A 12448-nucleotide genomic window follows, 5' to 3' on the forward strand; every position below is an offset into this window, starting at 1 on the left:
GGGAGGGAACATTGGGCTGTTTATTAAACTAGTACCCAAATTTTTATTACAACGTTTTCTTATTTGTTGGCTTAACAATTTATGGGACTTTTGTTGGATTTTGATTAGTTTGTTCTTTAAGTTAAGCTTCCAAACGTTTTAACCACTCATTTTAATCTACTGAAGGGGTAATTTTGTATATCATTATTGGAGATGTAAATCAATTTATTGGCCTTTGTCTTATTCCTTTAGTTCCCTGTCACCAACCAATCTTATGCAATGTTATGTTTTAGTAGCGCAGCTGTTATATGCCTTTCTTTTGTCTGTACGTCTGGCTTAATTCTGAAGGCTATAGAGCAGTTATGTCACTTTTTAGTAGCTGTGTATTATAACTTTTTTTTTGTCGAGGCTGTTTTCCATATTGAATACTATTGATATCAATAATATAGTTGCTACATTATAGTTTCTTTAATTAAAAATGCCGTCTTTCAAAGTATTGTAACCAAGTTTTCAAATTGGTTGGCTTAAAATTCTTGGGAACTTTTATTAAATCTTGATTAGTTGATTTTAGATTTTGACTATCATTTCAAGGAAAAATATTTTCATTTTTGATCCAAGAATTAAAAATTTTACAATTTAAAAGATAAAATTTTACAAACCTTACATAAAGTAAATAATGTTAGTGAATATAATTAACTAAAAATAACATCAATGTTTTCAACTCTTTATCTTAAATAAATAGGGAAGGAATCAAAATTATGATATCATTATGTTTTACTAAAAATAAGTTATTTACACAACTTAGGTAAGTAATTTTGTAAAATTGTTTTTTAATCACAAACAAAGAAATAAGAAATAAACATATTTAGGACTTTTATAGAATTGCTGTGCGTTTGTGTAAATTTAAAAATAAAAGTAGAATATATAGGTAGAGTTCTGAAAATAAGAAGAAAAAATAAAAATTAAATGAACATTAGGTATGTCTTTAATATTCAGAACTAAGATTATGTAATGATATTATGTTATATCCATAATTCTTAAAATTTTGCGATAAAATAATATTTTTATTGACTTATGACCACTTTCCTACGAGGTGTGCTGGCCTTTTTACCAATGTTTGTTGAATGTAATTCTGAAATTGATTCTGATAAAATAATGATTTTTGAGAGACCATATCTATTTTAAAGGTGACATACCTCGCCAAAAAAGGCTGCTCAGGACCAATACAAAGCTTTTATGAAAATTTGGAATGATCGGTCCTTACATACAGACAGAAAACCTGTCATTCCATAATAAAAAAACAATGTAAAAGAAATATTTTTGAACAACGAGAGGACTAATACGTTTGCTTTCCACAAATATCTTCCTTTAATCATTAAAAATGTAAAATCCTTTAATTCTTATTTGTCCTCTTAAATTGAAATAAAAAGATTTTTCGCTGTTGTTAATTTTTGCCCGTTTTATATGACTACCTTTTAGCTAAGTCTGGCGCCACGGAAACGACCGAGTAGTGCCGGTCTAAGTAACTATATTAAAGTTGGGATACAAAAATACAAACATGAATTTGTTTTTAACTAGCGTAACAATAAAAGTAAATCTTATTGCATATTCAATAAAGGCAATGTTTAAAAGTAAAATAGTTTAATCATAGGAAAGTTTTCATGGAACATATTATATCTAGTAATAAATATAGAAATCATATCAAGCTTGTTTGTGAGTGTGTATGTGTGTCGTAAAAAGCTTTTGAAGATAAACTGCACAGAGAAATGGTCTGTAGAGACTGTATTCATAAACGAACTGTCTGACATACAAACATATTAGAGTTACACAATTGCACAATTGAATGTAATTTATCATTTGAAGCTTGAAATTCCTAATTGTTTTATTTTTTAAAGTTAGTATGTTTTTCAACCTATTTTTAAAAAAATTACACTATTCTAAGACATGAAGATATATTTCGATTTTAGCAATCATTTTCAATTCATTTTGTCTCTTGTAGAAGTGAATCAAGCAATATTAGCTTGGTCGTTTTAAATTGTAAAATTGAAAGACCCCTCTTTACCTACAGTAAAAGCTAATACATAGATAGAGGAAAAGAGATGAACTGAATTTAGTTTCCGAAAGTGTGCGTAGCTTCCGCGTCCTATCTCAATATTTGCTACTAGCTAAAAAAGCTTCAAACTTAAAAGAAAATCAAAATTTGAAAAATTAAAATTTTGAATGTATAATGTATAAATCGTTAATACATTAAATCGCTTTTCCATTTGACCGGAGTCGCTGAAAATAGGATCTGCAATAATTGGGTTATCTGCTGTTCACTTTAGGAAACTAGGGCTCGAATAGGAAATCCATTTCAGCTGATCGGAAAAGAGGAAGAGAAAAAAAGTGTTCATTTCATATTTCTAATATTAACATTAGTCTAAATAATTTGGGTTTTAAATTCCATAGTACATCTGAAGAGAGCAAACATGCTAGAAATAATTTTGTAATGTATGATTAAATATGTATATTTTGTTGGTGAGTTAACCTCTTATAGTACAAAAACATATAAAGGGAAAGGTAGGTTGCGGGTAAAATCCGTAAAGGTTGTGTGTTTTAAGTTAAAAACAGTAAGAGAACGATAAAAATTTATGTGAACTTAAAAAAAAATGTTTTGTCTATAGTTCTTTTCAATAAGAAATACACATATTTAGTGAATATTATCGTTCTACTACTACTTTTAAGCCTTAAAACACACACTTTTACGGATTTTACCCGCAACCTACCTTTCTCTTTTTAGATGCTTCAAAGCTCTCTCATTTACTTATTTTAAATTTAATTTTTGCAAAAATTGGCTTTAATATTTTACGGTGGTGTTAAATGAATGCTACAAAGATAGAATTGATTAAAATCATGCAAAGTAACAATTTTCCTAGTAATTTAGCTGTAAATTGTGACAGGCTAATAGCATGTCATAATTTTACTTTTACCTCTCTTTTTATGCATCATTAACTTACTAATGAGACTTTTATTATATTGATTAGGCAAGTAATTTGAATTTAAATAAGAAACTTTCGAAATGCAAATTCAAATAATCCGTTTGTAGTGACTTAATAAATATCTTATTTGAAGGCTTATAAAGGGAGAGGTCATTTTCTAGTAAATCCCGTAAAGGTGTGTGTTATAAGGCCTAAAAATAGTAGTAGAACGATAAGGTGCTCTATATATTTGTATTTCCTATTGAATAGAACAATAGGGAAGAAATTTTTTTTTTTTTTTTTGATAACCGTACCTGGAATATCTGAAATTTCTATCAAACGCTTTGTTTGGCTCAAACTGACACAAATAAAAAAAAATATAATTATAATAAATCAACCTGTAAAGAATGACTTCTTCCTTTGTTTAATGGTATAGATTGTTCTTAACCTTTACCTTGTACCTATAGAAAACATTATTATTATAATTATATTTTTTTTTAATTTTTGTCAGTTTGAGCCAAACAAAGCGTTTGATAGAAATTTCGTATTTTTTTTAGATAATCCAGGTACGGTTATCAAAAAAAAAAAAAAAATTTCCCTATTGTTCTATTCAATAGGGAATACATATATCTAGAGCACCTTATCGTTCTACTACTATTTTTAGGCCTTATAACACACACCTTTACGGGATTTACTAGAAAATGACCTCTCCCTTTATTTGATTTTGTCTTTTAAACCTTTAAAAAATTAATAAAAACACAATTAAAGATTTATATATTTAATTTCATTAACCTTTTTTTCTTCATAAATTAAAACATTTTATAAATCTTTAAAAATCTAAAATTACTACCTATTTTTTAAAAAATTGAAATATTTATGTAGTAGCTTTGTTACTTAAAGTTTTTATTGTCATACAATCTATCTATTTATACCTTAAGTAGCTCCCATGAGACAGCGGGTCAAGTAATAATGTACTTGATAGCCCTAGTGGCTATACAAATGAGTCAAGTTCTACTCCATGACTATTTAGATCAAAACACAATGGCTACCCAGTACACATAAACCTATACCTTACTATCTTTCTATCAATATATACTTAAGATTTAAAACATAAGAACTGTATACAAATCTAAATAAATACCTATTGACTTCATCTGTTCTAAATTTTTAACTTTTAAAAAGACAACAAAATATCTAGGTATCTTTAGGTTGATAACTAGCTACCTAATTTATCCATGTTTACCTGGATTCGCCTGCCTAGCCCAGTGATAGGGGTTGCAGCACTCGTACTGTCCGTACTCATCGTGTTTACAAACAGGTAGACGAATTAGCTCGTTATAATCTGTCAAGTCCTGTGGAACAACAATTTTCAATCAGTTTTTTTAAAATAGGTAGGTATTTGGCAGGGATCTAGAGGGATAAAACAATGGCCAAAAGTTTTTTTTTTGGGGGGGGGGTAAAAATTTTTTTTATTGCATTTCTCGCCGAATTAGGCAATTTGGAATCATTTGAGACCATGTTATTTTTTTCAAAAATTTTTCGCCTTACAAGCAACCCTGCGGGGGGACTTAGTCCTTTTTTTCAAATTCTCGTTTATGAAGGTATATCTTAAATACAGTATGCTACTCTCTTAGTTTTAAAGATAATTGGATGAAATCTTTTTGATTGTGTCACTAATTACCCCAAGTTTTGGTATCTTTAAAAAAAAACGGTCCCGCCGTCCGCCGCCGTTTTCCGTTTAGAAAAAAATAACATGGTCTCAAATGATTCCAAATTGCCCAATTCGGCAAGAAATGCAATAAAAAAAAATTTTTTGGTGGCGGACGGCGGGAGCGGCGGTCCCGCCGCCGTTTTTTTTTTTTTTAAAGATACCAAAACTTGAAGTAATTAGTGACACAATCAAAAAGATTTCATCCAATTATCTCTAAAACTTAGAGAGTAGCATACTGTATTTAAGATATACCTTCATAAACGAGAATTTGAAAAAAATGACTAAGTCCCCCCCGCAGGGTTGCTTGTTAGGGGAAAAATTTTTGAAAAAATAACATGGTCTCAAATGATTCCAAATTGTCTAATTCGGCGAGAAATGCAATAAAAAATTTCTTTTTTTGTTGGCGGCGGAAAACGGCGGCGGACGGCGGGAGCGGCGGTCCCGCCGCCGTTTTTTTTTAAAGATACCAAAACTTGGGGTAATTAGTGACACAATCAAAAAGATCAAGTCCCCCGGCAGGGTTGCTTGTAAGGCGAAAAATTTTTGAAAAAAATAACATGGTCTCAAATGATTCCAAATTGCCTAATTCGGCGAGAAATGCAATAAAAAAAATTTTTACCCCCCCCCCAAAAAAAAAATTTTGGGGGGGGGGTGGGGGGTCGACGATAATTTTAAAAGTAACTTTGGCCCCATAGAAGCTTAAATCCAAAATTAGCTCCCTCTAGCTCTAAGGGTTCTCGAGTAAACCCCCCCCCCCCTGCCCAAATGGTCCTTATGCACATCCTCCTTTATGTACATCCACGATGATGATACACAAAATTAACCCTTCTGTAGATTAAAATTAGTGGATGAAACGTTTGAACACTCAACTTAATGAATCAACAAATCAACTAACTAAAGTCCTCAAAAATGCGAAAGAAAACGTTATTATAAAACTTTGGGGACAAGTGTAATAAATAGTCCATTATAGTGTAATAAACAGCCCTCTCTCTCTCTCTCTGGGTATTAGGTGAATGGTTTTGTGTCCATTAGTATTTCTAAAACATTTATTACGTCATGTAACAGATATACTTTTCAGTAGGTAAACTGTTTAAAGGGCAACAAAATTTATTATTTCGTGTATAAAGGTTTGAAATATAAAAGGTTTTGAGATTTATAACCAAAAATATACCATTTAAATGGTTTCGTGAGTTTAAATGGCAAAACCAAAAAAGAAAATATTAAAAGTATTTATCTTCTTGCATTGGCAAAATATTTTCAAAACCCATTATGTATGTTCATTCTTAGCCAGGGCAAAAAAGGATTTCTCAAAATAAAAAGTGTGTGCGTATGTATTTGTGTGGGGGAAGAGAATGTCCTACTTTTTAAAACCAATTTTAGGAACATTTTTCTTTCATTTAATTCAATTTTTGATTGCAGCTGATTGAAAATCTTTCCTTCCATCGCCATAGTTTACACATCAAAACCAACGGAGCTACATTGTGTCGACCTAAATTAAAGGATAATTATGGAGCAGCAACGCTGTTACATAATAAAAAGTAAATAATATACTAGATAATCATTCTTACATGGATTCATCATCGAAAATTTCAGCTGTCTATCTTGAAAAGCAGCCAAGAAAATAATATTTACCCCAATATCCCATAGTGTTGCCTTAAGCATGGTAAAGATGAACGTAGGTTTAACTTTAAACATTCTGGAATTGACTATTCTTCTAGCTTCTTTTCTGTTATGAGTGAAGGTCACTTTTAAAGGAATCTTTATACAACATTGCATTTCAAATAAGACAGATGATTATATGTCACTAAAAATTAAAAACGGAAGGACGTACAGACGAACATATCTAAAACTTACCAAGTCGTGTGTTTGGTATTTCACAGCAAGGCCCCAGATATTGTCCCCTTCGTTCCAGCACCTCTAGCAGCTGCTCCAGAACGGGCTCGCGGAGCCGCTTAAGAACCGCCGACAGCTGGGATCGAATGTCGGCGGTGACCGCCAACGGCCCCTGGTCTGCTGCCGAGCCGCTCGACTCATGATGTAGGCACTCAGCCCATATCTTCCTATAATAGTTTAAAATTTCGTTATTAGATTAGGTGACGTTATGCTGTAAATTATCCTGAACTTTATTAAAAGGATTATGTTATTGACGTAATACTAATCATGGTTCGAGTACACTTTATCTTTATCCACTAATGGCTGTGCCCATAGCATCTGAGGGCTCCGTATTCAAATGGATAGGATAGCCTAAAACCTTAAGACTCTTATCTAAAAATAAATAGCTTTTAACCATCCAAGGACCTATGTAGAGCTTTCCAAAACTGGAGAATGCAATAGGTTCAGTTTTCGATCTCTTAAACTACAGAAAAAAATCTTACTACTTATACTTATAAAAGGATAAATAATCTTTTCTATGTGCTTTTTGTTAAGTGACTTATTTTTGTTGTTTTCTTTAAACGTTTGTTTTATTGCATATAGCAGTGTCTATATGGAGCTGTTTATCTGCCAAGACAAATGCAATTCTGCAATTAAGTTTTCAATATCAATTAGAACACAGTACAGCTACTACTACTAGGAAGCAACACGGACAGTTTTGTCATTAAGGAGCGTAGCTATTTTGTTGAATTATTGAATTCATGATGGAAAAGTAATATTTCTATGCCTGAAGCAAAAGAAAGGACTTATTATAGTGATTTAGAAAGTTTTAACTGGGACCTTGAACTACGTGACCTTTCAGCTGAAGAGGCTTGGACACTTTTTACAGTTAAAGTTAATGAAAGTGTGAAAAAAAATGTTCCTTTTAGAATCCGAAGAAAAGCATCTAAACCAGTCTGGATGAATAATAAATGCCTTCAAGCAGTTAGAAAAAAACGAAGACTCTGGAGAACATATAAACAATCAAAGGCTCAACAAGACTTCTCTGCTTATAAAAAGCAAGAAAAAATGGTCCAAAAACTCTGTAAAACAGCGAAAAAAAGCTTTGAAAAGAAACTGGCCTCTGATAAAGGTAACACACGTAAATTTTATGCATATGTAAATTCTAAGAAAAATGTGAAAAGCTCTGTAGGTCCTCTAATCCATGAAGGAGTAAAAACTGACGACCCCAAAGAAATGGCTAACATCTTAAATAAATACTTTGCTAGTGTGTTTGTTGAAGAAGATACTGAGAACCTGCCAACTATCAACGAAGCTGATGTTGAACCACTCGAAGATATCTATTTTGATGAAGGTAAAATCAAGAAAAAAATTGAAAAACTGAAGGATGGATCTGCACCAGGCCCAGATGGAATTTCAGTTATTTTTCTGAAAAAAACTGTAAATATCACCTCTAAAATTTTAAAGATTATTTTTGAAAAATCTTTTCAAACCAGCTCTGTACCTAAAGACTGGAAATCTGCAAATATCACTGCAATATTTAAGAACAAAGGGAAAAAAAGTGATCCCTCCAAATATAGACAAGTTTCACTAACAAGTATACCTGGCAAACTCTTTGAATCCTTTGTCAAAGATAGTATTGTAAACCACCTTGAAACTAACAATCTGCTTAATTCCAGTCAACATGGATTTCGTCCTGGCAGGTCCTGCACAACAAATCTCCTGGAATTCTTAGAAACTGTGACCAAAAAGATTGACGAAGGTAAACCAATGGATTTATTGTACTTAGACTTTACCCAAGCCTTTGATAAAGTACCAAGAAAAAGGCTTATTATGAAACTAAAGGCACATGGAATAAAAGGAAAAGCTCTGCAGTGGATTATAGACTGGCTGTCCTGTAGAAAACAAAGAGTGGTTCTAAATGGTGAAGTTTCTGACTGGGAAGACTCAAAGTCTGGTGTGGCACAGGGAAGCCTACTTGGTCCTGTCTGTTTTACTGTCTATAATAATGATATAGACGAAGCTGTAGTCATTATTGACATAGCCAAGAAATTCGCTGATGATTCCAAAGGAGCCCACGCCATCTGTGGCCCTAATGACCAGCTGGTCCTACAGCAAAGTATTGACAATCTTGATGAATGGTGTTTAAAATGGGGTATGTCTTTCAACACTTCAAAATGTAAAATTATTCATGTTGGCAGAAACAATCCTAATTATGACTACTCCATGAATGGTGAAACTCTTCAGACTAGTGATACTGAAAAAGACATTGGATTCAATATACATTCATCATTGAAACCCTCTATTCATTGCAATATTATTGCCAAAAAAGCTCATACTGTTCTGTCCTTGGTATCGAGAAATTTTCATTACAGAGACAAGAAAACTTTTGTAAATCTATATTGTCAACATGTCAGGCCAATCTTAGAGTATGCATCCCCAGTTTGGTCTCCTTGGCTGGAATGTGATAAAAAAGTGGTTGAAGATGTCCAAAAAAGAATGGTAAAAATGATATCCGGCTTGAATGGACAAACTTATGAAGAAAAACTGACCGAAATTGGACTTCAAACTTTAGAATACAGACGAGAAAAAGCTGACATGGTTCAAGTTTTCAAAATGCTGAAAGGAATCGACAATGTTGATTATAAAAACTGGTTTGAGATATATGGTGATACAAGTTCAAATATCAGACCCAACACGAGACTAAGCAATGAACCTTTGAATATTATTCAAAAAAGATGTAATGGTGACATTAGAAAATACTTTTTTAGTATGAGAGTTGTTCCAACATGGAACAGTTTACCAACTGATGTTAAAAATTCTGGAACTGTTGCTGTTTTTAAATCTAATTATGACCGGCTTCATCAGCTAGACTAATTATTGTGAAAATAGTGAAAATGGATTGAAGCAGACTAAAAGACATTCTCCTCGGTATTCTCACACGAGAATCCTGAGAATTATTCAATACAATACAATACAATACAATTATGTGATTTTAATGAAAATTGTTGGTTTTAGGAGGGAGAAAACTAAAAATTTACACTGGTTAAAAGTTTTACTAACACTTCTTTTAGGCTTAAAAATTGATAGGAGCTTCAATATAATCTTGATTGGCTGGTTCAAACTAGAAGTGTCCAAACTTTTCACCAATAATTTTAATCTAGAAAAGTGGTTGTTGGTCATCAATCTATCGTCCATTGTCTTATTCCTTAAGATCATTGTGTTATAGGCAATTGGCAAATTAGGATTTAATTGCTGTCTCATTGGAAAATTATATAAAATTGCATAAGACTATAAAATTAAGCTGTAGAGTAGCTACACATGTTGAAAGAAAAGCAATGTACTGTAATAAGTTCCGACAAATGTGGCCTAAATTTTAATTTGTTACCCCCAGTTTCTAAGAAATTATTCATTTATGTAAAACTTAAAATTTTTATGTATAAAATATGGGAATAATTTGTGCACTGCACATTTAATTGAGCTTAGTAGTGAATACTAAAGCTAAATTAAAACTTATTTCCTGAATCGTTTTAACTCGTATATATTTCTGTACAAAAATAGCATGAACTTTTACTATTATAAGTATAAAAGGAGAATTTTTATTAACTTTTGTACTGAGGTAAAGGGATGAGATACATCTAGGAAGGATTATAGTATGAATTACATATATTTCACCATTCGTGAATAGTATCCTATTATCAAATAAAGTAGTAAGGTAAGTTTTTTATCTTCTGATAAAGCTTGAGATTTTCATAACTACTAAATTGATTGAGATCTCCTTTTTAGGGAAGCTTCACATAAGTCCCAAGATGATTTTATGCTATTTTTCAGTTCTTCCCTTTCGAACACAGATACCCTAGATTCTAGGAGCGCATCCGCTAGTTTTATATGAAGCCAATTGGAGAATTAGATTTCAAACTAAAATTTCATTTCCTTAGTGACAAAATAACTTGACATACTAATATGTTGCTTAACATAAAACTAGGATGACAACATCCAGAAAAGCGAAGCGCTGAAACGTTAGGAGAGACAAACATAAACACCTGCTGAGTCTCAGAAGTTGACTTCCATTACTTTAGGTAGGAAGTGAAAAAAATATCTATTACTTTATTGAAAAACGTAATCTTTAAACCTATTTTAAGGTTTACCTACATTTATAATAAGTAACACAGGTGATCAAAACTAATTCATGAAAAGTCTGCTATGAAATAATTACCTGACTAAAGTTGTCCTCCTACTTCTAAATATAAACATCTGCGATTCATCCGTCTAAAATAACAATATTAATTGCTTCATAATTATGGCTAGGTATAAATTAAGTAATAATAAAAAGTTATTGCCATTATCTTCTCTTATATCTTTCTTATTTGGACCACAAACACAAACCTATTTGTGTTGCTTATTGTAGGTAAACTACAGCTAAGTGGCAGAACGCATACTTTTTCTTCAAAAACAATAATTAATAGGAAAGGTTGGTAATAAAGGTATAGGTTTGTGTATATATATGTATCAATTTTATGGTTCTATTATAAGGATGGGCCATCCTCCCAAATAGGGAGTAAAAATCTAAGTTGGAATTAATCGGTCTTAGATGTTTTTTTTAGGGGGGAGATGTGTACTAACACCTCAAAAGTTGTCTTGAACTAAAAAAATAAGGGCTTTCTATGTTAGGAACAACAAACAAAAACGATGCTAGCTAATTACCTTTCAGTCATTAATTTACTCTTCTTCGGAAAGAAATCACTTGTTATAATGAATAAGTCACATTTTAATAACTTTTCCTTTACATCTTTAAAACTTTTTGTTATTAATAACAATTTATTAATTCGTTATCACTATTTATCTTTCATTTTCACAGATATTAACTTTTAATTCCTATTTAAAATGATAATTAAAGAGCTTTATTTTATTAAATAAGTCATTTTTATGTTATTTCCATTTCTAAATAATCATTAAATAAAGTTAATTAAAGCAAAAAGCAAAAGAAAATATCATTAATCTTGTAGAAATTCAACATTTGTTGTAAAAAAACGTCTCAAGCTCAGTCCCATCCGACATTAATTAATTTCGCATGGGTTCAACAATTTTAGCAGACAATTTTGCACCAAAAAAAAATTATTTTTATTTATCTTTGAAAGAATGACATTTAATAAAAAACAATTAACACGAAAAGTCTCTTTAATCACCATTCAAAGAAAGCGTCCATAGTTAATTTTTCACTAGTTAACATCTTTAAATATGTATTATAAACATTTAAAAATCTGCAAAAAAAAATTTTATGCAGCTTCTTCTTCTTTAGGCTTTGGGCCTGATAGGAAGGCAGAGAGATGAACTAACATTTAGTTTATTTAGATAGGGTTACCCAATCATAAATTCCAAAAGTTGCGTTTTTTTAAAAGTTTTTTTTAAAGAATATACAATTAGATAATTGAAGAGACTGATAAGCTAACAAATTATGTACTATAAAAAGCTCATATTGGTATGATGGGAATCTTCACAAATAAATCGGCCGTTTATCTTGAAAAGCAGAAGAAAAAATCATGTTTCCCTTAAAACGTTACAGAAAGACAGCCTTTTCTAATTACAGAGTAACTTTACTACAAATAAACTTTGTTAGTTTCATCACATATAATTAATTTATAAAATTGTTTTGTACTTCAAATGGCAACTATGTTTATGGGTAAGGGAACCGGTTTTGCGTCTACCCCTCGCTCCTCCCAAATCCGTTGCTATTCCCCAAATTCAAGCAGCTTTTATAGGCCCCCAAAACTGAAAGCCTGAACCTTAAAAAACTGCCTATTTTTTGCAAGTTTATGTCAACGAAAAAGAATTATTTGATATTTGTAACTTCAAAACTTAAAAAATACTTAAGAACTGTCAACAAACTATATGCAATAAAATGTTACTGCATAATTTAAGCTGTTGTTAT

The 12448-nt window shown here is 31.4% G+C and overlaps 2 protein-coding genes across 3 annotated transcripts in view; both read right to left on the reverse strand.

The window, feature by feature from the left end:
* LOC145326828 (long-chain-fatty-acid--CoA ligase 4-like) overlaps positions 1-2006 on the reverse strand; it is a 173506-nt gene extending 171500 nt beyond the window's left edge. The window contains exon 1 of the mRNA XM_080170256.1: positions 1969-2006. The gene's annotated coding sequence lies outside the window, so the exon portion shown is untranslated. The remainder of the gene's footprint in view (positions 1-1968) is intronic.
* The window catches only part of LOC145326826 (SMAD family member 6-like), a 98738-nt gene extending 86878 nt beyond the window's left edge, over positions 1-11860 (reverse strand). For both annotated transcript variants that reach the window (XR_013881984.1, XM_080170255.1), the window contains exons 1-6: positions 11706-11860; positions 11224-11394; positions 10736-10788; positions 6502-6707; positions 6082-6136; positions 4180-4286 (exon numbers count right to left, since the gene is read on the reverse strand). Coding sequence is in view for 1 of the 2 variants with exons in the window: in XM_080170255.1 (XP_080026381.1) it covers positions 4180-4286; positions 6082-6136; positions 6502-6707; positions 10736-10773 (406 nt within the window). In the remaining variant the exon portion in view is untranslated. The remainder of the gene's footprint in view (positions 1-4179; positions 4287-6081; positions 6137-6501; positions 6708-10735; positions 10789-11223; positions 11395-11705) is intronic.
* Between the last annotated feature and the right edge of the window lie 588 nt (positions 11861-12448).

This window comes from Acartia tonsa, chromosome 8 (assembly GCF_053477335.1).
Source record: "Acartia tonsa isolate MP-2025a chromosome 8, ASM5347733v1, whole genome shotgun sequence".
Classification (NCBI taxonomy): Eukaryota; Metazoa; Arthropoda; class Copepoda; order Calanoida; family Acartiidae; genus Acartia; species Acartia tonsa.